This window comes from Rhipicephalus microplus, unplaced genomic scaffold (genome assembly GCF_043290135.1).
Source record: "Rhipicephalus microplus isolate Deutch F79 unplaced genomic scaffold, USDA_Rmic scaffold_14, whole genome shotgun sequence".
Lineage (NCBI taxonomy): Eukaryota > Metazoa > Arthropoda > Arachnida > Ixodida > Ixodidae > Rhipicephalus > Rhipicephalus microplus.
The window spans coordinates 37,784,359-37,810,800 of NW_027464587.1; the positions used below are offsets into that span (position 1 = coordinate 37,784,359).

The 26,442-nt window shown below is 45.7% G+C and overlaps 1 protein-coding gene across 22 annotated transcripts in view; it reads left to right on the plus strand.

Moving 5' to 3' along the window:
- Positions 1–26,442, plus strand: part of LOC119180746 (acetyl-CoA acetyltransferase A, mitochondrial-like) — a 227,300-nt gene that overhangs the window by 101,809 nt on the left and 99,049 nt on the right. For all 22 annotated transcript variants that reach the window (XR_012888681.1, XR_012888688.1, XR_012888678.1 and 19 more), the window contains 2 exons: positions 802–902; positions 11,569–11,661. Coding sequence is in view for 5 of the 22 variants with exons in the window: in XM_075882992.1 (XP_075739107.1) it covers positions 802–902; positions 11,569–11,661 (194 nt within the window). In the remaining 17 variants the exon portion in view is untranslated. The remainder of the gene's footprint in view (positions 1–801; positions 903–11,568; positions 11,662–26,442) is intronic.

Genomic DNA, 26,442 nt, shown 5'->3' on the forward strand with positions numbered 1-26,442 from the left:
CAGAGCGTCAGTTCATGGTCGCCATAAATATGCAGTGACTCTTATGATAGTGGAACCCGAACTTAGTGTTTGTGGAAAGAACCTATTGTTTGTGGGAACTTATTTTTTGTGGGAAAAACCAGGCCGATTGTGTCAAAAGCTCGTGAATTGTTACAGGGAGAGTGCAAAGTAATATAGCTAGTTTAAACGCATGCTTCAGACTATAAATAATATTTGCATGTGTAGAAAATTATATTTCATTTAGGGTAACAGCACCCTATAGCTGTTCTCTCGTAGTAGGTGGGCTCCTCGTTACAGAAGTCCATTGCCATCCAACGCGACGCGGGCTAGTTGGTACATGGTTAAGTAGAATTGATGCTGCCAATAGTCAGACATAGACGAAGAAACAGACGCGGACAAGCACACACTTGCAACTTTAATTCTCCCAACAGCTTTGCCTCGTGACGATCAGGGTTGCGCAAAAGACCTAACAGAGTAAATCATCAGGACTTCAGCAACACCGATTAATGAAATCAAATCAAAAGCGGTGTTGATTCATATATTTCAACCACGATAAAATGTCGAGCAGGCAGGAGGATGAGGACGTGACCGTTCTTTCCAGGATACGAAAGTCTTCTTCAGCACCGTTTATGCACGCACATATCCGGTCATTTAAAAGGGGGTGTTTAGTAGTTGTGCTACTGGACAGGCTATTTGGCGTCCTAAAATGTGAACGAACAAAAGACGAAGGCCGAAGTCCCTGTATTTCTGTTATACTCACCAACAAACTTTAGCACATGTGTGGATTTTCATTTGTTTCAGGTCTTCCACTATCTACACCATGTACAACAATAAACAAAGTTTGTGCTTCGGGAATGAAAGCAATCATATTGGCAGCTCAGAGCCTCATGTGTGGATCTCAGGTGAGTTATAAGGGGTAAATATAAAATACTACTTCAAAGAAACAATTTCTTGTGAACGGAAAGCAATATATCGGGGAAGCATAGCACCTCGAAAGAGAAAACGGCCAATGATATTAACCTGAGAAGTAACTGAGTATAATTGTTTATTAGCTCTTGAGTGGCATGAAGAAACCTGAATCACAGCCATGCCATTTACCCCCAAAAGATAAAAGGTATCCTCCACATGAAGTGCAAGGCATTTCGCGAAGACAGCGGTATAATGAGTGCACAAAATAAAAAAAAAACAATTTTGAGAGCACCAAACAAAGCATTAGGTTGGTAAATGAATAAAGAAAATGTTTGCTAGAGATGCTACAGCATTCTCGAGTCAGCCGATCTTAAGACCAAAATAAGAAGAACGAGCTTTTACTTACACTCTCAAAGATGTCCTCAGTGCACACACGAAATAACTCCATATATACATCTCACGTTGTTATAAATTGTATCATCGTGTAGTTTATGCTAGGGTGATGAGGTACAAAAGGGTTCAGCATTTGTGCATCTTTACCGTAAGAAATGTGTCCTGGTTCCTAGGAATGTAATTTTTACGAGAGCACTGATTTTCGCGTTTTTTTTTCTATAGCAGAACCCTTAAGCGCATGCACACAACGAACATCTAGATGAAGAGGATTACAACACAAACGCTTACTTTTACTTTGTAATTTTTTCATAAAATGGCGTAATAAGGACACTTCCTTTCATGAAGCCGGTTGGTAGGCCTGAAGCCAGCATTAAAATCATGTGACTTCATCGAAGAAAGTTTTATGCTGTTTCGTAAACAAAAGATCAGTTGAAAGTGAGTGTTTTTGGTGTCATCACCTTCCTCTGTTATGTTATGCGTGCGTTTAAGTGCTCTGAAAACTCCTAAACATCAGTAAAAGGTTGCTCCTTAGCGTTGGAGGTATACGGATACCTATGTGCCTACGCGAGTAATACTATGGAATGGTAATAATACTAGTATTAGATATCCTTCATCTACCACAGTTTATAAATAGCAACACCTTGTTTTAAGAGGCCACACTAAGGCGCAATACTGTCCTTTACCTGATGCCAGGCATTTCACTAGGAGGACCATATTCCGTAAAATTCAATTCATAGTTGTTCATGGAAAGCTCCTAATTACTCTAGGAGCACTTTGTTTATTTTTTGATCCTTAAACTTTAGCACTGAGTATTTACACATACGGCTGTGCCAAAACTGCACGTGCTATGAAACCTGTCATGCTACAGGCATTTTACGAAATTCAGTAAGGTATGTGTGAAAGGCCCATTTCGGGCGTATGAAGGCCAAAGGAAACGATGCAAAACCCAGCATCCATTTGAAGAGCGTGTTCTATTCCACTATACTTTCTCTCCCCCTTCGTCGTTGCCAAATTCGTCCGATGGGCGAGACATTTTCGCGGGAGGTTTCAACAATTTACAGCAAGATATATGCCACAAATTTCAACGTTCTGAATGCGAGAAAGATAACATTGTTACTTTAGCCACAAGTGTGAAGCAATACATCAGATAACAACAAATTATAATGATATACGAAGAAAAGCTAGTAGGTAACTCCGCTTGTATCCTGTCTGGCGGAGCTGACCTAATACTGACGAGAGAAAAGGTGGTGCGAGAACACATCACATATAAAGGTATGAGTGCCTACTTATTTTGTGAAAGCTTGCGCATGCAAAGCTTTCATACAGTGTTGGCAACCGATTTTTTACCATACGCCGTTGTTGAAATTACCCTACTTCACCATACACAATTCTTTTGCTACCCTACATTTCACCCTACGTAAAAACATACCGCAGTGTAACAGTAAAAAAGGTACAAGATATATACAAGCGTGGGAGCTTGGTCTAGTTGGTGGGCATACTGTCAGTTATTTTCAGCGTTCGAACATTGGAAAGAAGGACACAGCAGATTGAAGGAACGCCTATTTCAATCTAAGCAATCGAAGACCCGTCACGGGTGCTTCAACTACTCATGCATAGATTAGGCTTGTCTTTTATCTTCTGTTCTTTATCGTCCTTTTATACACATACACTTTGTCACTCTGCGAAATGAAGTTAGTTTGAAGTCAGCACTCTTTTTATCTACTCTCACCTTTCTCTCTATGATCGCGCGTAGAAAAAAAAAGTCACAGATTTGCCTCAAAGCCGAAGCAGTGAACGCGATAGCTACAAATTGGAAGGTCACGCGCAGAATGGCGAGCAGCCTAAAACGTTCCCCGCGTTTCTCACGCACAAATGACGCCCGAAACACACTCACAAGTACAGATGAACGCGAGTAAGCGTCTCAGTTCTTACTTCAGTGTGTCTGAAAAGCGCGCTATTTTTGCAAACTCAGGCTGTGCAATGATTGCAGTCACCTTTGTGCGCCCGACAACTACAACAGAGTCGTTCCGGCGAAACTCAAAGGCTAGCAAAGGCGTACATTCCTTGCCACTGCAATATAAGGGCGCGCGATCAAGCGTACACGTCCTTATTCTCTACGCGGGCCAAAGTACGCGTGAGAGATGAGAGCCGCCGCGCGTTCACTGCGCCACCTTACTGATAATGCTGAAAACACGATAATTCCCCTCGAGACACCCGCCAACAGCTGTAAGTGGTAGATATAAATAGCTTGCCATTCGAACGCTTAAGGAGGTGCTCCTCAATGGCTCAGTGGTTAATGCCTCGCAATCACGACGCAAAGGTTGTGCTATGGGCTGCATACCACTTCCCCGCGGGCCACAAGTTGCCAACCTCTGGTATGAAGAATTCATACACAGCTGAAAAATATATGGGAAATTATTTGTGTGCCTCTTTTATGTATTTGTGTGTCAGCTCAGATACCCCAATATCAAGATGAGAAAAAGAACCAGGGGACTCATCAGAATGTATACGGCTGGCAGTGTAAGCGATATGATGACACAGAGCGTTAAGCTAAATCTGAGGAATGCGGGAAAGTTGCATTAGAAAACAGTGATAGATAAAGAAGCCGACTCTTGTTGAACTCCGAAAAGGTACAGAAAAAATTACCAAGCTTGAGCTTTAACCTAATTCAAGTGGATGTGCTTTTTGTGTTTGGAGCGAGGTCGATTTTCCTAAGAATGCGTCGTTATAAGGCGAGATTCAGTGAAGAAAAAAAATGCACGTATGCCGAGAAGGCAAGGAGACGACGCAGCGATCCTAATTGAATGTGAAGATGTCCATGTGGGTGCGTGACAGGGCAGTTAGTGTCATGAACCCTTGGCTATAACAGACATCAGTGGACAGGTAAACAGGTCATCGATAGAAATAATTAAATCATATATGAAATATTGGTGCTGGAATAGTTGGAAAGTACAAAAAAAGTGAGGGAGCTAACGTTATTTTGCGTGAAAGCGGGAGAATTCGGGCTGTGAATTCATAAGGTTTTTATGTAGAATGACAAGATTATTTACTCTATAACAGATTACGCCATACCGTAAAGATGATGGTAATCTTCCTGGGGTAATCTGCCTTTAGTTTTTTCAACATAGGCAATGTTTGTTTTTGTGTGAATAAACAGTGAATAATAATAATAATAATAATAATAATAATAATAATAATAATAATAATAATAATAATAATAATAATAATAATAATAATAATAATAATAATAATAATAATAATAATATTATAATAGATCTTGAGCTTCGTGTAGCGCAGGTCACTGCTGCCTCGTATTAAAGGGCGTGCTCTTTCAGCCACCGATTAACCACTATCCTCATTAACCATTTTGATCTGCCACCGGAAAACCAAAATCGCATGACCTTTTCCACTCTCACCTAATCTCATCGTAGGTGGAAACTGCCTTCTTCTTCGTCCTCTGCATTGATTGCAATGATTGCCCCGCCCTCGAAAGATTGACGCATTATCTTTAGTGTCTGTTCCATGCTGAGTACATGTGACTTATGACCGTTCCACTTTTCTTCAAAGATTTAGTTTTTGGATGTATTTAGGAATATAATACTATGTATGGGATGTCAAGTTGATCTTCCACATGTTTCGATGATCGATGACGAGTGAAAAGTATAAAGTATTTAGACCTGGTAAGTAATCCTGTTACCACGCTATTACCTGACGCTGCCTGAGTGATTTTGAAAATATCATAGAAATAGGGTGAGAACTTTTGCTGGTTGCAAGGAAAAGAAATCAACGTAAGTTACGGCACAGCCCAGGGGCAAAGAAGTTTTTATTTTTACCGAATTATGACGAAATATATGCACAAGCAAAAAGGGGCACCAAATAAACAGAATGAAAAAAAATGGCAGCATATCCATGGAGTGAATGATGGGTAGTGGGGCAAAGCATTCGTCCGTCCATTCGTTCTTGCTTCCGTCCGTTCCTGCGTACGTCTGTGTAACCGTCCATGCGTCCATTCACCCGTCCGTGCATGCGTCTGTTCGTGCGTCTGTCCCTGCGTTCGTCCATGCATCCGCGCCTGCGTCCGTTCATGCGTCCATCCATGCATCTGTCTGTGTGTCCGTTCGTCCATCTATTCAGCACTCCAAGTACCACCATCTCGCATCTTTTCATCATATATTCTCCATATAGAAGCACCGCCATCCAGCGGACATTTCATGGACTAAACGGGAGGTGGCACATGCACATTTTCTTACGGCTTGCGCTTCGGGTTTACTTCCCACCTTTAACCACCTCGAGTTCATTGTATATACTAGTTCACTGTATTCATGGCTATGCAGCCCAACGCTCGCTAAACCTTTCCAAAACCAAGGAGGTTACACCCAGCGAGTATAGCGTATCAACCCTTTCTTGTCAGATTGTGCTCAATGTACATGCCAATAGCTGCTAATGGGGATCGCAGCGTGCGCGTTACCTAAAGGCAGAATGCTCCTGTCTCTCATTCCCCCTTAGCAGCCATTAACATGTGCATTGAGCACTATCTTTTATTGTTCAACAACGCACAGAAGAAATCTCTCACCGGAACCACCTTGAAGGTTAAAATCGTAAGGACTGCTATTTCGGATATGTGCTACTGGTGGTTACATACTACGAGGGACGCACAAGCCATGCAATAAGGAGCTTCGCCCCTAAAGCACTCACATGCGCCATATACCACAAGAAATACACTACCTTCAATCTGACACCCACGTGTCCCGAGGTCTATTAGTTTCTGTACCCTGCACGAATGACACCTCGGCTTATGTTAATGATAGCGAAGAAGTGTTAACAAAAACATTTGAAGGCTGGCGTGGTGCATTGTAAAGTTGTTTACTATTTTCTGTCTTTTGAGTTAATACATCATTTTATATTCCTGGTGCAATCAAGTTTCCTGCGACACTGGCATCTTTTGCCATAAATAGCCATGTTTCTGGGTGGAGTTCTGCTCGCACAGTCACGTATTGATTCGGTTTTTCGTTTATCCAGTATACTTTCTGCCACACAAAAAGGGAAACAAATAAACAACTTTCTTTCGCATGCAATAAACTTGTGTGAATGTCTCACATTGCACAAATTTGATATTACGCCAATGGTTGTGGACCTAATGACATAGCAAGAATATTTGGTTAGGAGTCGTGAATTTCATGGGCATGCAGAACCTGTGCGCGATTTTTATTAGCTCGCGAGGAACCTCATGAGCGTAGGGCAACACAATAGGCCATTGTTTCACTTTTTCTTACGGTTTGTCAATCTTATTACTACTCCTGGGGCCATTTAAGAGCTTCTCAGTCAAGCATACTATCAGGGCATCCAGGTAATCGACTTTCCTTAATCTGTCACGGCTGGGCTAAACTGCACCTGTGCGCGCTTCCTACGGCCTTCTCACCGTTCGCGAAAGCAATGGGACAGTTTCTGAGTATGCTTCGCTACCCATCGGCGGTAAGGGCCCTGCGACCCTGACCTTGCATCTGTCCTGCACCGTGCAGACGGCCCGAGGGGATTGCTTAATGTGAAACCACGGAAGGGGGGTTTTGACGAATAAAGGGAGGGGAATTATTGAAGAAGTAGAAGGCATATGAAGGATCGTCTCCTTTAAAAAAAACACTGATGTCATCAGACTGCGCATCACAAAATGAAAAGTATATGCATGACCTCGTGAATAATACCAGCTGAAAGTAAACAAAAATGCGGAAGAATCGGTTTATGAGGCTTAATTTAAAAGGCCTCTAACACTGTCAAAAAAGAGATGAGAGAGATGAGAGATGAGAGAGATGAGAGATGAGAGAGATGAGAGATGAGAGAGATGAGAGATGAGAGAGAGAAAGAGATGAGAGAGAAAAAGATGAACAACGCTGCACCTGTTTTGCAAGCAGAGGGTACCTAATAAATTTGGCCTGGACAATGAAGCCGCAATTAAGAAAGGTCGCTTACGAAAACCACGAGCACGCCCTCTCTTCGCTAGCTATTTTCTATTTCTTTATTTTTACAAATAAATTTGGAGTGTTTTTGAGAGCTAAAAGCTGCGGTACGTGTTTTGACAGCTCTTTGAAACACGTACGTGAGTTGTATCCGGAACTGCGTGTAAGAAGAGTGTAAAGAGAAAAACAGAGTGAGGGCTCTTGCTGCTGAATAATCCCATCGGACGACACCCCCTGAGGGTAGTAGTGTGCATTTCCAAGGTGTTAACACCACCTGGAAACATTATTTTTGGGGGCCCCAAGCTCTTTTTTGTTCCTTTCTTATGCAGCCTCATTCACGAAGAATGCGAAAAACACCGCTGCTTACGCTCGCAAACCACTTGGCCTGGAACTATAACTCTCCAGTTCAAATCAGTTCTGCACTATCCTTAGAGTTCTTGAAAAAAAAAGGTTTAGAAAGAAAAACTGACTACGTTCCAACTTTCCGGCAAGTAGCATTTTTTTAAGAAGTCCTGTGAATTATCTTGTGGCTTAGTGCTACAAGGAGGTTGCTGTCAATTTCCAAGTCCTGTGAATTATCTTGTGGCTTAGTGCTACAAGGAGGTTGTTGTCAATTTCTCTTTCTCAGTGGCGTGGCTTGCTTTATTCTGGCATTCACCCACCGCGGCTACATTTTGTTCGGTGCTTTCTCAGTGTTCAGTATGCTGTGATTTGTCGACTCGAAAAGACGGTCCTAGAATCTTAGTGCGGGTAGTATTTCTTTCAACCAGTTTCCACGCAATGCTGAGATGTACGCTAAGTGGAAAAAAATACTGCGAGAGACATCCTTACCGTCAACGACAAGTCTGCATCGACTGTCGCATGCAGCAGACATTTCCGCAATGAAGACTCTGTGCCTGCATGCCGCATCACACAACTTCTTCTTGACTCCACCCTTACTTTCTTCGAAGACTATCATTACTACTTGATTCCACGTGCACAGAGGCCTCGCAAAGATCCTGTTTCACAAGCTTTACCCCTACGTCAAACATCAAGAAAGCGAAAAGCGGAGAGCAATGAATCAAATCTAGATGTTGCTACCTCACTAGATGACTTTACTGGACAAGACGCAGTAAGTGTTTGCACGCGTAAACACTGAACAGCGACGTTCAAAATGCGGGTTGATACCTGCCTATGATAGGAAGATTTCGCTCCGAAGTATCGAACCATCGTTCAACACGTGCGAAGGTGCAGCAATTGCTGAAAGAAAAAAAAGGAGTCCGAATAATATTTGTGTGTCTTCAATGATTGGGCAACTTGTTTCTTAACGCACTGTGAGTGAAGAAGCACGCCCGAACTCAGGCGCTGGCGTTGCGCGCGCTGCACAGAGACGTGGAGGATGGTCCAGGTCGCAGTGCCCCCCTCTTAACAGAAGCGAGAGGCATGTACTACACCCGATGCGAAGGCCGTAAGAAGCGAGGGCGCAGGTGCAGTGTAGCCTGGCCGTGAATATTTTCACTCGGCTCATCAGGCATCCGGTAATGGCGTGCGCCTAGAACTTTTGACAACTATTGAGCATACAGGCGTACGCAACACTTCGTTTTACAATTTCGGAATGTCGCGAATAGAAGTAAAAAAATACAGTTATCACCCCTTACTACATAATTAATGTATGTATGACACTCATAATAAACAGTCATTACACCAAGAAATTTGATTCTGCTGGTTGCAAATTCGTAAGTGAACCCTAAACGTGGAAATATGATTTTAAACACTGGTATGACGAGACATGCGGGCGACTGGTTTATTGATTGATTGATTGATTGATATGCGGGGTTTAACATCTCAAAACTACTGATGATTATGAGAGACGCCGTAGTAGAGGGCTCCGGAAATTTCGACCACCTGGGGTTCTTTAACGTGCACCCAAATCGGAGTACATTCGGGTGCACCCAAATCAGAGTGCACCCAATCGGAGCGAATTCCACAGGGTCACTCTTTAGATGACTTATTTCCAAAGTGTTTTTTTTCTATTTTGTAACATTTGTTTGTACCTCGTTCGCATGCAGTTTGTTAATACAAGTTGTTTATTTTTTATAAGCTTTACCAGCGTCTTTTACTCTTCAAGCTATTAGCAAATATCACGGATATTCGCATAGCGGCAGTTTTCTTTTGTATCACCACTGGTGGTGCCACTATGACGCCGAGTGCGGAGGGTTGTTTTTTACTAATAAATAAACCCAATTTTCACTGCATGAATCCATATTTTTTGAAAAGCCAACGCACATTCAGAGTTATGTACCCTGGAGGTATGTGAATGAGAAGGAGATGTGCAAGTTCTCGGATTTCTGATGTACACCAGCATCGTCCAGGTTCCCGCCTTCATTGATATTGAAGTCGACGACACCTTTGCAGGCCTCCCGCTACCGTCATTGATACCAGCTGGGAAAAGTTTCAAGGTGTTGTCTGTCTTCTAAAGTGTATCTAATACGGAAAAGACATCCGCCGCATCCCACGGGAAGCTTCACCACGTGTCGTTTGTGCTGGAAGACATGAACGATTGATCTGCTTCATGTATTTTTAAACCACGTCGGAACGTCTCTATGCATGAGATAATAGTGAAAGCTAAACGACATTCACATATTTGGCAGTGCTTGAGGGGCAATACGGTCAAAGGGAAATACAAATTGTAAGTTTTGGCAAGTTGAGAAACGCGTTGTATTGTTCATTGTAACGTACACATAGGAAGGCCCCTCAGGGTCCCCAGCACCCACCACAAAAACTGAGATTTAGCGCAAGAGCTAACTACTTTATCAATAAACGGAAGTTGAGTAAACAAAAATTATTAGGCCCCAATGGGTCCTTCCCGGCTAGTACCTCAAAACATCATGGAAGTTTCTTGTGAGTCAGTGTGCAAAACATGTGCAACATTACCTTAGTTTTACCACGTCCAGAAACTACATCTCATGGCGACATAATAGGCAAGAATGTTTGCCATAGAAGAGTGAAGGCTTGGAAGAAAAGGAACACTACCTAGAAGAAGAAGAGCCTGGGACCAGAGGCACACATAGAATACAGATCATCCTTCTACTTCGTAGTATCTCTTTTTTTACAAGCCTTAGCTCTTCTATGTCAAATGTCAAACCTACTAGCCCAGTTCACTATTTTGAGGCAGTAATGGTTATATTTTTGTATATATCTAATGAATTTTTGTACTTACATAACTTACATTTTCTGCATTCTTTTGTAAACGCCTTGGGTTCTACACGTATATTTTGTTTTATATTTGCTCAGGTAGTGCGAAGTAGCACTGGTGTTTAATTTTTTTTATTTCTGTTATAAGTTTTTCATTGATAATTTTTATATATTTGAAATAAAGCTGTGGTTTCAGATTTGCACAGGTACACAGACCAATTCTTGTAAAATTATTCTACGCTATAGCATCAATAAACTTCGTTGACACAAAAAGATAATTCCTTGACAACACAAAAACAATGAATTTTGCGCGGTCACGACAGGGTTAAAGGGGTCGTGAAATGGTCGCTTTACTAGGACGATGCGGCACCATTGGCAGCCACATGCGCTAACTATATTATCAACCCGAGTGTAGCTGCATTGACGCTTTGCTTATTGAGGAACGCGGAACTCTACGGCATATAGAGCGCACGCAAAAGTCGCCTATCGCCGTCTGCCATATATCGATATGCGTCCCACAATAACGCTCCATAATATGACGTAATTGTTCAAGTTAGCGCCGACTGCGTATGGAAAAGACGCTGATGGCACTCTCACGTAGCGAAGAGTTGCACGTTTCTCGATAGGCGAAGCATTACTTATGATGACGACACCTAGTTAGTGCGTTTTGACGCCAGTGGTTTTGCATTGTCGCTTTAAAGAGAGCGTTTCATGACCCCTTAAAGCTGCGATCCTCGCTACCCCTCGAACACTTTCTCTCGCAAGTAGAGAATTCGGTGCTTGGAGTCATGCCCTTGCCCTTGTACCTTGCACGGAACCATACGGCGACGATAACGGCGACGGCAGAATTACTTCTAGAGTGTGCAAAAAGCTATCACCATAAATTTAATAAAAATTAATCGTTCATACTCAACGTCTTTGCATGGCTTCCGCGGTGTCATGAAGCTATGCGAATGATAGCGTACTGCAGTGCGTGTTGGTAGTATGCACATTTTTACCACTAAGTGAATGCTTCAGTACACCTGCTCAACTTATCGTGCCTTTTATAACTGTGCCTGGTTTTCAATGCCACCAAATGGGTAGCTACTACACTGTGGATGACTCGAAGATAAAAAATTTTGGTGCCTTATTCTCTTTTCAGGCTGTAATGGTTGCCGGCGGAATGGAGAGCATGTCAAACATACCGTACTACTTGGCTCGAGGAGAGACTCCGTACGGCGGAATCCACATGCAGGTGAGTGACATACCTAGCAAGTCACAGAGGGTGACGGAAAGCTAACTTGTCATAATGCTTATTGTTGGCAAACGACAGCTGCCTATGAAGTTTATAATTCATTATTCCCATCACAAGCACAACCTCAAAGACAGACGGTAACTCATTTTTTATTCCGCAGCATTTTCATACATATTGACAGTCGTGTAAGATGTTCATAAAGACATTGTTTGGACGCTGAGCTGTGCAGACGTGCCTCCGCGTCACTCCGGTTTTTTGAATCTGTGTGATCTCTGATGTGCCACCTTTAATCCGGATTTTTGTTTCATCGAGTGCATATCATCCCCCTGATCAAGAGGAAGTGCGGATTGTCGTCTCTGAGTGAGTTTTAGACATTTTTCGGCCCTTTCAGCTTTGAGCCACTGAAGCCTAGTCTGACCTAGGTGGGAACGCCAGCCATGCCGAGTGGCGTCGGCATGGCTACGCTTGCAATGGCAGGTAGCGTTTCGACGTCACTTTAATCCTTTCCGAGCGTCTGCAACGCCATCGAAAGGGGCGAAGAAGGTGAAATAGAAGCAATGAAAGGAGCTGAATGGCAAGTGGTTCAATCTAAATTGGCCAAGAAGAGGCAAGCAGCAAAGAGCGGCTTGTCTCTGCTTCAGAACACTTTTAAGACAGCAGCAAGGTTGGAGTCGAAAGCATATGCCGGGCGGCTGACTTGAACAAGAGAGTGATCACAGCCTTGCGTATGCCAGAGCTACCTTCTATGCATCGGAAGATTATCATCAGACCCCGAGATGGTCTGGATTTACGCAAAACCAGTTGCTACGGCATCTTCGTGCACCGCCATCTTCACGGCGGCTGGGATCACCGCCATTTAAGCCTGCACCTATTTGGTCTGCCCCAACGTCGAGTAAAACATCGTTGTGGTGCTTACCAAAAACGAAGACAACGCTCGCAAAATCTTGGCTCTCAAGAACATTCACGTCAACGGGAAAGAGAATGCAGTAGCGTTGTACGCTGCTACCGAAGGCAACTATGTCAAGGGAGTCATCCACAACGTCGAGCTTGGCATCGGCGACGTTGAGCTCGCAAGGCTCATCGTACACCAGGGAAATCCAACGGTTCGCGGAGGGAAACGCATTAAAGATACCAGCTCTGGCGTCGTTTTTTTGATCGAGGAGACGTGCCAAGCTACATCAAAGTTAGCCAGGCAATAGTACAGTGCTACCTCCACAATACGCAGATCGAGGTGTGCAGCAAATGAACCCGCGTTTGTCATCGTGCGGACGTCGGCCTCCCTCCGAAGATCAGCGTTTGCCGCAACTGTGGGGCCAAGGACCCGAAGCAAGGACACTCGTGCCAAGTGAGGTGCAAACTCTGCGGCAAGGGCCACTCTACAGGAAGCAAAGCCTGCAAACAAAAGTACCTAATACCTCGTGTTATTCGACAGAGGCGAAAGGAAAAAGAAATGGAACGCACTTTCGACGTGGACCGGCGGGATTTCCCCACGTTCCAGGCCGGCCCGCTTGGGCCGTTTTCAAGTGGCTGGCTGCAGCGCTTCACCATACGATGTGGATGCGCGCTTCCCATCACCGCAAAATGGGCCTCCAAAGAGAAGAGTCACGAACCTTACAGAGTACAAGTTGGACCCTCTACCCAGGTAAGCGGGGTCACCACCACCTCTAAGGAGTCAGGGGAGCTTAAGAAAGTCATGAACGAGGATGCGATACTCAGCTCGGAGTTAGCGGAGGTCAGAAAGGAATTAGCAATGATTACACCGCTGTTTCAGCAGCGAGACCAGATGGGTACCAAAATGGTGCTAATGGTCGGAAGCGCCGAGCTGTAGGTGATGTTCCCGAGTTCGACGTAACTAAATGTCTTAAATCAAAGAATCCTTGAAGCACATTTTTTCGACGCTTCAAAAAATCACCAAATAGACAGTGATTCGGAAGCACAGAATCATTTTATGAATTTTCGCCTCAGGAATCGTGAACGTAGGACGGGTCTTCCGGAGTCTCTGGCGCTCCCGACCGAATTATCGCAGTTAATATCAGATCCCACCGTTGTGGTGGAGCTTGTATAAAAGCATATACCGTGCACTCAGAGTGACCCGAAGGCTCAGCCTTCTGCTAAATCTAATTGCTAATCATGACTGCGGTATCCAGCACAGACTTTCGTGTTTGGCAGTGGAACTGCTACAGATTCAAAAAGAAGAAAGCAGCGTTAGCTCAATACCGTTTACCGTGTGCATGAAAACCACAAGTAATTTTGTTACGGAAAACGCTCACGTCTGGCACCACGTTTAGTGTTGACGAGTCCTTTGAACGCGTAAAGAATGGTGGCAGAGGCTTTGTTACTTTGGCGAAAAAGGGCATCACAGTCATTCATCCCGAAAACGTAGATAAGTGCTCTAATGCCGAATATGTCTGCATAGAACTTTTCCTGGGAAAGCACATGCGCACAGGTTTGCTTATCCTCAACGTTTACAGTTCACCAAAACGACGAGACGAGCACTTCTACGGCCTCATAGGTAAAGCAGTGAAGACGGCTACCAATGCTGGCATACCCCTCATAGCAGCCGGTGACTTTAACGCGCCTTACTCCACGTGCGGCTACGTTAGAGACTCACCCAAAGGGGCTGCAATATGCAAGGCTATACAGGACTAGAATCTCACGCTACTAATGAACCCCGGCTTGCCCACACGTTTAGACAATTAGGTAACCAGACCCTCGACACCATATATCTCTCTGCTCGCCTATGGCGGCAAGTCGTCATGGTGAAACATGGGAAAAGATCTGGGTTCCGACCATCTCCTTATTGAAATGACACTGAATGTTCAATGAAAAAGCACAAGAATACAGCGCATCGTTGATTTGGAGCTCTTCTGTTCTACCATAAATGACAAAGCCCCTACTAAAGACTATGCACAGTGGATAGAAAATATCTTTTCGGATCTGTCTGCCTCCACTAAGGAGAGAGAAGCAGGAGAGAATTTTACAATCATGGACAGCCACATAGCGCACGTTTTTGAAGCTAAAATGTCTCTCAAAGAACGCTGGCTAAAGAACATACTGAACAGGTCAATAAAGAGACGCTTTGCCAAGGTCAATGCCGAATTTGCGTCATACTTTAAAGTGTTGGAACGAAAACACTAAATCGAAACGTGTGACAACGTCGATAGTAAGATGAGGTCAGGCGGCAAGTGGAGCTTACCTAAACATCTTCTGAAACCTACCGACACTCGAGTCGCTCAGAGATCGGCCACCGAGAGACTTGCTCATCAGTCACTCACTTATCGTAAAAAGATTCGATTATGCAAAATCTAGCCGAAATTCACCCCCTGCTAGATACCAGCTCCACCACGCCTCCACCCGGGTACACAGGAAGCGATTCCACCAAGCTGGACAGCGACATATCAGAATGGGAAGTCAGGTCTGCACTTCACAAACTCAACAGCACCTCGGTGCCAGGCGCTGACCGTGTCACGAACCGCATGCTCAAGAACCTTGACGATGAATCGGTCACCTTCCGGGCCGATTTTTTCAACAAACATTGGAAAAATGGCTCATGTGCACACAAGTAGAAGCACGCCACGGTCATACTGATACCCAAACCCGGTCAAAAATGCACAACAGAAAATTTTAGACCAATCTCGCTAACATCATGTGCCGGCAAATTTTTCGAACATGTCATAAACGATGGGGTCTCTAAGTACCTAGAGCGCAATGACCTCTTTTCATCTAACATGGTTGACTTTCGCCCCCATCTTTCAACCAAAGGCGCCATGATTCTCATCAAATCGCAGGTCACCGACGCCTCTGCCAGAGATCGCAGAGTCATTTTGGCTCTGGATCTCAAAAAGGCGTTCGATACCATACTTCATGATCACATCTACGAAGCCATCTACGAGCTGGGCCTCGGTAGGCGTTTCTTTATTTCTGTAAGGCAGTTCCTGTGAGATATAACCGCCAACATAAAGTTAGGGGAGGTGCAATCAGGCAAGTTTCATCTAAGAAACACGGCCCTCCTCAAGGGGCAGTGATCTCGCCGCTTCTTTTAACATAGGTATGACACCTCTAGCAAGGAATCTATATAACAACAATGACATCGGTTCCGCCATCTATGCCGACGACATCATCTTTTGGTCCCGGGATGGCTCGGTGGGCCACACCGAGAGTATGCTCCAAGCAGCTGCAAGCACGGTCGAGAAACACGATTCTCGTATGAACCTCGCGCTATCAGACAAGTTTGAGCGCCTTGTTTACCGACCCATTCGCATGGGGCGACGCCCTAATGGATGGGTAACAACCCCGGAGGTAGACATACACCTGTTCACAAAGAGCGGCGCGGAAATACCCCGCAAAGACGCTATACGCATACTAGGCATGTTCAGCTCTGAGAACGGCAGGAATAAAGCTACGATATAGAATCTGCAACAGCACACTGCTGCCACCGTTTGGCTTATTCAAAGCATCTCCGGCAGATGAGGAGGCACCAAGAAGGGCAACGTTCTCCGGCTATTCCATGCCTTCCCTTTAAGGCATTTCAATTACATTGCTTCTATGCTCGCTTGGACTACTGCCGAAAAGGTCAAATTAGAAGTCTTGATTCGACAAACTGTCAAAACAGTTTTGGGCCTCCTTTCTCGAATGAGTACCATAAAACTCTAGGAGTTGGGTGTTCACAACAAGCATGACAAATTAATCGAAGCGCAGCGCACTGCCCAGATTCCTAGGCTTTCGTGCACTGGAGCCGGCAAGGCGATTCTACCTCGAGCAGGTATCACCTCTCCTCTGACGAAGGGAAGAGCAGTTCCTCTTCCAGGCACTGTAAGATCGACAATAATGGTTCATCCACTACCACGAAACATGCATCCGGTACATAATCAGGGTAGAAGAAGAGCGATTGCTAAAGCCCTCCTCTTTATTTAAATAGCACTAGCGGAAACGTGCTCTTCATAGACGCATCTCGGTCGGGACCAGATAGCTTTGTGGCTGCAGTGGTAGACATGAATGGCCGCATTGTTAGTGCCACCTCTGTAAGGACCAAGTCCATCTGGGTAGCTGAACAGGTCATTATCTCTCTAGCGCTGACGACTAGACATCCGTCCGCTATTTTTGCGGATTCCACGACGACCGTCAGGTTCTTTGACACCAACCAAACCTCTTTGGCTGCTTACAGAATTCTCATGAACGGCACAGTATTTCCTCACGAGCTGACGTGGTTCCCCGTCCACATAGGTGCCTCCATCTCCGGCATCACCAACCCCAACAAAATGGTTCACGCTCGGTCACGAGGACTCATTCTCCGCCCCGGGCTAACGAGCCTCCCTCATACTGAGGGGTAAGGGAGTGGTGATGACGTCGACGGGGGCCCGTTGGCCACCTTTCATGAGTTGTGTTCGCACTACCAATTAGGTACGAAATCCTTTTCAGATCTGCACAGAAAGCTAACAAGGAGATAAGATATAGCCCTCTGACTCCTCCAAACTAGCTCCTTTCCACCACCAGCCACTATGGCGCCGTATCCGGACGTTTATCCTAACTGCTGGGCATGTGATCAGCTCACCAACTTCCCTCATTTGATGTGGCGGTGCCCCCGCTTGCGCATTTCAACTAGGAGGCATCACGTAAACGAGACAGACTTTTTAGAAGGTATCGCAAGTCCACAACTTGCGAAACAACTCCGGGTGGTCCAGGGAGCCTGTGAAGCGATAAGAAACCCCTGGTCCCCTACACCGTCACAGGTGCAGCCCTCGGTGGGTTCTCAGGAACCTTCTTCCCAGGACGCAAATAAAGTTAATCTGTCTGTCTGTCTGTCTGTCTTGCTGTCTGTCTGTCTGTCTGTCTGTCTGTCTGTCTGTCTGTCTGCCTGTCTGTCTGTCTGTCTGTCTGTCTGTCTGTCTGTCTGTCTGTCTGTCTGTCTGTCTGTCTGTCTGTCTGTCTCTGGTAAGGCGTTGCGCTTTTTTTGCAGTGAAGCTGTATCGTTCTTTAGTAATGTGTCGTGACCCGAAGTATGGTTATATAGAACCAGCACGCACTCTCTTCGTCTTCTTTTGCTTCATTGCGCCAATTTTACCGGCGTGGAGCATGCCGGAAGCTAAAAACGAAGAAGTGTTGTGAAAGTGCTATGGAAGGCGAAGGAGTGGAGAGAAAGAAATGGACAGAAAGAACAAACCCACGTGAAAATGATCTGACGGTGAACGTCTACAGTACTTGGCTATTCACAGACGCTAAAAGAACACAGCAGAGCTTTGTATAGCATCGTATCAAAAGCAGGTAGAGCAGGGAAGTGCAGGCGTGGAGAGATCTTAAGATGAGGAGGCAGAAAGGAGTAGGAGAGAGTAGGATATAGCATACAAGTGTTATGAAAAGTATAAACGGGCAGAAAGAAAGGAAGAACAATAAACAACGAGAGAAAATGACACAGTATAAGAAAAGAAACAGTGAGAGGGATAAAACAGTAAAAAAAGAAGATTGATAGAAACAGAAAGGAGAAAAAATGCACTAAAAGAGAAAGAAAAGCAGGTAGAAATAAAAATAAACAGACAAAAAGACAAATAAGCAGGGAGAAAAAAACGAAAGAGACAAAAGACAAAAATGGTGGCAGATCCTACGTACCTGGGAATCGACGTTATGCGAAGCATATGCGGAGAGAAGGTGACCATGTTGCATTTCTTTATTAAGCAACACTTCATGAAATCACGCTAAATACATAAACAAATTTTACACGCACAGAGATATTTTGAAGAGTTGCAGATATGCTGCTGTATGAACTTGCGATACGATGCCAACTGGAACATGCGTATTAGCAACGACAGAAGATAACATGAAGCGCTGATGCTGGCGAGGATGCTGGCCCTGTACACTGCTACGTAAATCAACTTCAACGCATGGAAACTAACCACAATTGACGTTAACCTGACGTGACGGCTATACGAAAGAAATACATTTGTGAAATTGGGTAACCACTGCAATCACTGCAATCACATTTCACGAAGAATAGCATCTCTTTGAAAATTCGCAGCACAGTCACAATGAAAACTATAGAAGAGCGGCCTTTCAGAGTCTTTTCAAAACACTTATTGGGTAACTACTGCAAGCACGCTTGCTCTACACCCTCTAGGGCATTAATAAGAAATTTTTTGGGTAGTAGGTCGGCATTTGCTATGCTATGTTTTGTCGTTCTGCTGAGAAGCACGGTATCCACTGAACACTTGCAAGGAATTTCGTGCCGATTGTTCATTCAGTGGCTGAAGACGATGAGGAATTATGGCTACAGTGGGTATGCACCACAGTTAATAGGAGAACAATAACAAGATTTTGTAATGGGTTGGAGAATTGGACGGCCCACTCGTTACGCAATTAGCACTTAGCAACGACTGGTTGTTTCTTGCTGTTTTAAAACACTTTATTAGTCGTAATAATGCGACTGCTTTGCCAATATCAAGCCTGCCTTAGGCAAGTGGGCCAGTAATACACAAGCACCGGTGTCGCTCAGTAGTAGACTACTGGGCTGGCATTCAGCATACCCGTGTTTTAAGCCCCACTGTGTCTTTAGTGCTAGGTTTTATTTATATAATTTCGTGTGATGTGGTTACCGACACCAGCGGCGGCGGCGGCAGTGGCGACAGATAACTGCGCGTGACTCGAGTTGTGATTTCATAACAGCTTTCGCTGTAAAAGTATTTTCTGACCTGGCGTAGCTCTGTTGTAAACTGGTTCACTTCCACGCAGAATGCTTGTTTTTCGATTTCAGCTGGAACTCTTGCATTTATTCTTTAGATTCGTCGGGTCCACGCTACCGATTTCGGGCATTTTTTTAACACTTGTGCATCAAAATTGCCCATGTGTGTTCTCGTCGTTCCTGGATATATACTAAGTTTCGATCACCGGTGGCACATACCTGCATACCGGTGGCACATGCCCCGCCTATGGGTATCTGCTACTGTCTGGCGGGAAGTGTTTGATGAAGCACGCATCGGGATTGTGACATTATTCAAATTTTCATCAGCGCGTCATATTTGTTAAACCACCTTACCCTCCCATGATAATTTTGGTTCACGCCAAGTTAAGCGGTGACCACGAGGGCACCCAAACGTAAGCGGATAAATAGATAGATAGATAGGTGGATAGATAGATAGATATATAGATAGATAGATACGATCAAAGTCATAGCAGTTCGCTAAACCATGCTTTGCACTCAAAACAAAAGAGAAACAAACAAGTCTTTGAACCTCTACAAAGAAAGATATAAGTATTGTTGCACATGCCTGGGAAGAAAACGAAGATGGGTAAACAGGCTGGCTGCCCGAAGCTAGAGGAAGAAGGTATACGACGACACGGCAATCATCAGCCTGTTGGCTGCTCCAGCGCTTCTGTTCGCAACAAAAATAAATGGCCCCCTTCAGCCGTATACATCCTGGTCCTCCTTGTGCGTAACGATTGGTGGAGGTGCTGGGTAAGACAAATCCAACGACGGGAGCTTCACTTCAAGGACTTCGCCGCAGCCGCCGCCTTGCCGGACTCCCGCCTGCACCGGCCGTAATGGCCCAAGATCAGTCATTTAACGCTTCAAGGCCAACTACAGTGGGTTCCGTGCCTTACTGCCGAGCCCCACCAACCTTCGGAGGAAAGTCGGGAGAAGATGTCGACGCGTGGCTCGTCCAGTACAAGTGAGTCAGCAAGTCCAACGGCTTGAATGCCGTGGCTCAGCTCAGCAATGCGGTCTTTTCCTTACAGATACTGCGTTCGTGTGGTACGAAAACCAGAAGGACACACTGACGACGTGGGACGTTTTTGTTGCGGAGCTGAAAGCGTGTTTCGGTGACTCGAGCATCAAAAGGAAGCGGGCTGAGCAGACATTGTCTCAACGCGCACAGCTTCCAGGTGAGACACGTACCACGTATATAGAGGATGTGCTGAAGCTCTGCAAGGTGGTCAAAGGTCAGATGTCAGAAGAAGACAAAGTAGAGCATTTGCTGAAAGGCGTAGCCGAAGATGTTTATAATTTTCTCATTGGAAAAGAGCACCTGAGCTCGGTGTCCGACGTGATTCGGCATCGCCGAACTTTCCAAATGCTGAAATTGCGCAGGATTGCTCCAAAGTTCGGCCGGCTCACAAATGTTACAATGGTTGCCAGCATCGACACGAGCTCCTGCCCAGACCTGTCCTCGAAGATTCGACAGATCGTTCGCGAAGAAGCTTTTCGCTATAGAGAACCGACAGATTCAGGAGTTGATCACCATTCTATAAACGACCAACATTCGGTATATGTGCCACGTGAGGCTGTGCCTGCGCCGCTGCCTTCTACAACCCCTTAGCAATCAATGGTCAGTGCAGCAGCTGTTGAGTACGGCGCACCCCCACAACCAAGGAGAGCACCGCGCTTGCCAGCTCCTTGCCATCACCGGCGCCCTCAGCGTTCGTCTTCTTCGCGACGCCCGGTCTATCCTTATGATATATGGGATGAATCGAACCACTACACCAGGGAAGACGATGTTCGATTCATTGACGAACAAACAGAGTTTCGACCTCTCATTGTTTGCTACTCCTGTGGTGTGCCAGGACATATTTCGCGATCTTGCAACCGTCGACGTGTAACCCTACAGTATGGCCACCCACCACACTTTGCACGGCCTTCCGAACGACTGCGCGACGACCCGCGAGCAACGTACTATGGTCCACCACAACACTCCACACGATCGTCTGATCGACCGCACGACGACGCTAGGGCGACACACCTGTTGCCTCGCGAAGACTACTGGACACGCAGCTTCCGGAACCACTCCCCTGCATCTGACAGGAGCTTGACGCCTCCACCACCTCGTGTTCCCCGTTCTCTTTCACCACGGCGTTGCCACATGTCTCCTTTGCCACAGGAAAACTAGCAAGCGCGGCCAATGGACGTGACGTCGCCGGAGACGTGCTAATATCAGAAATACCTCCTGTGTTGATTCTCAAAAACAAAGTACGTGTTTTTGTTGACGATGTGCTTGTGATGGCTTTGGTGGATACGGGGATAACCATTTCGGTCATAAGTGCGTGTTTTAAAGATACCTTGGGGCGGAAGGTTTTATTTAAGTGGAATCAAGCTTCGAAGTTTTGCGGAGTGAGTGGTGAGGCACTGCATCCTGTTGGTGTGTGTCAAGCTGACGTGTTTCTCGGAGGCCGCGTTATTCCAACGGAGTTCGTGATTATTCCGCAGTCAACACATGATGTAATTTTGTGTATGGGCTTTTTGAGGGAGTGTGGTGCGACTGTCGACTGCCACACAGGGACAATAGTCTTGAGTGATCACGTTTCGCCAGCACCCTTGGAAAACCCTGTAGATGGTGAGGCGGCATTTTGTGTCTGTGGCGACACTATCATACCACCGTTATCAACCATTCGTGTCCCTGTTGTTTGCAGCGACAGCTATTCCGCCAAATTTCATGCCAACGTAGAACCAGTGTACACCAACTGCATGAAAAAGTATGTGTTGATCCCACACTGTGTGGTGTCGATCAGACATGGACGCGCTGGTTTATGAAATGTCAATTGCTCAACAGAACCCGTCATGTTACCAGATGGCCTAAAGTTAGCCGTCGTCAGTGCACAACACGAGGCCTTACTGGTGACCGAGCTTAGAGAAGCGCTGGAAGAGCATCGTAATCACAGTTTTGAAACGACTCTTCTGTCAATGGTGAATAAGTCGCTGAGCACAAGTGAACGCCGAACATTGGTCAACGTACTTTCGAAGCACGTCTCTGCATTCGACTTTGCGCAGAAAGACAAAGCGCCCTTAATCCCTGCTTCTCGGACATGTCACACTATCAACACGGGTTTGGCCAATCCGATTTGACAAAAGCTATACTATGTTTCGCCATCCGAGCGGCGGATTAATAATGAGCAGGTGAAGAAAATGATTGAAAACGGAATCATTCAAGAGTCTGTAAGTTTATGGGCAGCTCCAGTAATTCTCGTTAAAAAGAAAGACGGATCCTGGGAGATTTTGCGTCGATTATCGCCGATTGAATGCTGTAACAAAAAGAGACGTGCGCACAATTCCACGTATTGATGATGCCATAGACTGTCTGCACTCGGCGTCTGACTTTTTCTCTGTAGACTTAAGATCGGGCTACTGGCAGATTTCCGTGCACCCCGAAGATAAAGAAAAGACAGCCTTTGTAACCCCTGACGGTCTTTTTGAATTCAACGAGATGCCATTTGGACTGTGCAACGCGCCGGCGACGTTCGAGCGATTTATGGACACTGGTCTTCGTGGCTTGAAGTGGAGCATTTGCATGTGCTATCTCGACGATGTCGTCATCTTTGGCCGCACCTTCAGCGAACACAATTCACGTCTGGATACTGTACTGACTTGCATAAGAAACGCTGGCGTTGATCTTAACTCAAATAAATGCCACTTCGGAGACTGACAAACCGTTGTTCTCGGACACCTAGTCGATCAGAAGGGCATATGTCCAGATCCCCAGAAGACAGCAGCCATTGAAACGTTCAATGCCCCGCGCTCAGTAAAGGAGCTCCGCAGTTTTTTGGGGCTTGGCTCCTATTTTCGCCGCTTAATAGCTAAATTTGCCGATGTCGCATATCCGCTGACTTGTTTGCTACGGAAGAATACTCCCTTCGAGTGGACTCCGGAGTGCGACTCCTCTTTTCGTCAACTGAAGTTCCTCCTGACGTCGCGGCCTGTTCTTCTACACTTCAACCCATCAGCTCCAACCGAACTGCACACAGATGCCAGCGGCATAGGAATTGGTGCCATCATAGTTCAACGTTATCGTAACCGCGAGCACGTGATTGCATACGCAAGTCCCTCCTTGAGTAGGCCCGAGCAGAATTACACTGTCACAGAACAAGAATGCCTCGCGGTAGTATTTGCGATTCAGCGGTTTCGGTCTTACCTATATGGACGCCCTTTTACAGTCGTCACCGACCACCTCTCACTGTGTTGGCTTGTCAACCTTCGGGACCCTTGCGGCCGTCTAGCACGCTGGGCACTTCAGCTCCAAGAGTATAACTTCCTAGTCTCGTACAAAAGTGGTCGACGACACGCCGACGCAGATTGCCTTTCACGCATGCCACTGAGCACTACAGAGTGTGACGCCGATGACCTCGATCACCTCGTAGCTTCTCTGTCACCAAAGTTTCCCGACCTCAGTACTTTCAAAGATGAACAGCGAAAGGACACCAAGCTATCATCGCTCTGCACAGCTTCTACGGCATGCCATTTCTGTGTACGCAACGGACTCCTGTATAAGAAGAACTTTTCTAGCACTGGCGCACGTTTCCTTCTCGTAGTGCCAGAAAGCCTTCTGACAGCGATTTTAGGTGCTATGCACGACGATCCTACGTCCAGACATTTAGGTTCTGCGTAGACGCTTTACCGTGCTAAGGAACGCTTTTATTGGTCAAGAATGCGACAGTCAGTCGAGGCGTTTGTGGCCAGCTGCATTCAGTGTCAACGCCACAAACGCCCATCTACTGCTCCGGCTGGCCTTCTACAGCCCTCGCCACCTCCAAGCACACCTTTCCAACAGGTGTGCATTGACCTCGTGGGCCCTTTTCCAAAGTCGGCTAAGAGCAATTGCTGGATAATTGTATGTGTCGATTACCTCACGCGCTACTGCGAGACAGTAGCCATACCAACCGCAACTGCCGGCGACGTCTCTGTGCTCCTGCTGCAACACGTTATCCTTCGACATGGCCCACCTCACGTGATCATCAGTTATCGTGGGCGACAATTTACGGCAGATATACTGGAAGGGCTGCTTCGATTGAGTGAGTCCCGCCTTCGTCACTCGTCGCCATACCATCCGCAAACAAATGGGCTCACGGAGCGCACCAACCAAACAATTGTAAACATGCTCTCTATATATGTGGTATCCGACCACAAGAACTGGGATGACGTGCTACCATTTATAACATACGCGTTCAACACCGCTAAGCACGAGACAACAGGCTATAGCCTCTTTTTCTTGATGCACGCACGATCGCCACGGCACACACTCGACACAGTTTTGCCATTCTCGGCGTACGAGAAATCCTCTGCCTTGCAGAAGAGGCACGTCGTCGTATTGCTCGTCTACGCACTTTGGCATCACAGGAAAAATCGAAGGCACGCTATGACGTCCGCCACCGGCCTGTAACTTACTACACAGGCGACTTAGTGTGGCTGTTGACTCCGCTACGAAGACGCGGGTTATGCCAAAAGTTCTTGGCCACATATGATGGACCATTTGTTGTTCTCGACAAAATCACGGAAGTCACATACACAACAGCTCGCCTCACGAGACGTGCTAGAAGAGCCGCTAAAACCCAAGCAGTCCATGTCGCTCGACTGAAGTTGTACACACCAAGGTGAATCAATTACCTCGCCCGGCTGGGTTCGTCTGTGAGGGGAGAAATGTTGTGCATGCCTGGGAAGAAAACGAAGATGGGTGAACAGGCTGGCTGCCCGAAGCTGGAAGAAGAAAGAAGACGACGACACTGCGATCATCAACCTGTTGGCCACTCCGGCGCTTCTCTTCGCGACCAAAATAAACGGCCGCTTTCAGCCGCATACGTCCTGGTTCTCCTTGTGTGTAACAATATGTTGCGCTGTGAAAGGCGACGGGCTAGTGCTTCACTGTGTCAAGCTTTGCGCTAATCAGTGAAAACTTTTCGCGTTGTTTTTACAACAGAAGAGTGTTTTATGCCAGGATTCACAAAGACTTCAGCTACATAGTTCCGTCAAATGAATGACGCAAAAATACGCACAATTAGAAGACGAAGAAAAGAGTATCGTCAGCGGGAGTCATACCTGCGACCTCTCGGTCGGCAAAAAAATATCCGACGCATGCTATCCACTGACCACGGTAGTTTTTTATTTTTTGCTGTTCTTCGACTATGTATGTGAACACTCGTGAGATATATGTATGTCGACAATATATGTCGACACTGATATCATGTGCACAATACACATGCGATCACAAAAAGTAACAAAAGTTACTTTCTCTCCAATTGAACGGGTGTTTTCAACTTAAAATGGTTTCAGTGCTGCGAGGGGTTGTATCCTCACCAGCCATATAGCACGCACTCTTCTATTTTCATTATATCAGTTCATGCAGACATGATGTGGCTGAAATAAAGTCTTGCTGACTTTGCGTCCGTGTCGAAGTGATACACACCATATATAGTGAAGAAATTCCTGCATAACTAGAGCATATGGGATTCTATCGTTATTCTTTACTGTTAGATACCTTATCTTGTGTAGATCTAGTAGACACTCTTTAATCTTCTTAGCAAGACGTCCCACAAGTATACCCCCTTTTAACAGCGTAGAAAAACATGATCTATTTTTTCAGGTTTCTTGAATATGAAGCAGTGAGATCACCAAAGTGTATGAAAGCCACATCCTTCTGTGAATGCGTTTACCAATATTGTTCCGGCGTGTAAATTAAAATGTTTTTACTCCAGTAGGCACCTGCATGTTTTTGACTTGATTCAGGTAATTCTCTTTCTGTTTGCCGCGGTACAGAACCCTTTACAATGGCACTGGAAAACTCATGTCGCATATATCTCTGCACAGAATGCGAGAGGGACCTGAAGTAGTCCCGAGCTGCACCGCTATTGCACCGAAAGCACCTCTTTGTACAAATATTTTTTTCCAACACAGACTAGATTATCATTAGAAAAACGAACGGCTAAGAAACATTTGCTATCATAGGCTTTTTTAAGATAGCCACGAGACGTTGCTGGCATTCTATTATTCATGTTACAGTGAGTTCTGGTAAGTCGTTGCCTAACCTTAGTTTG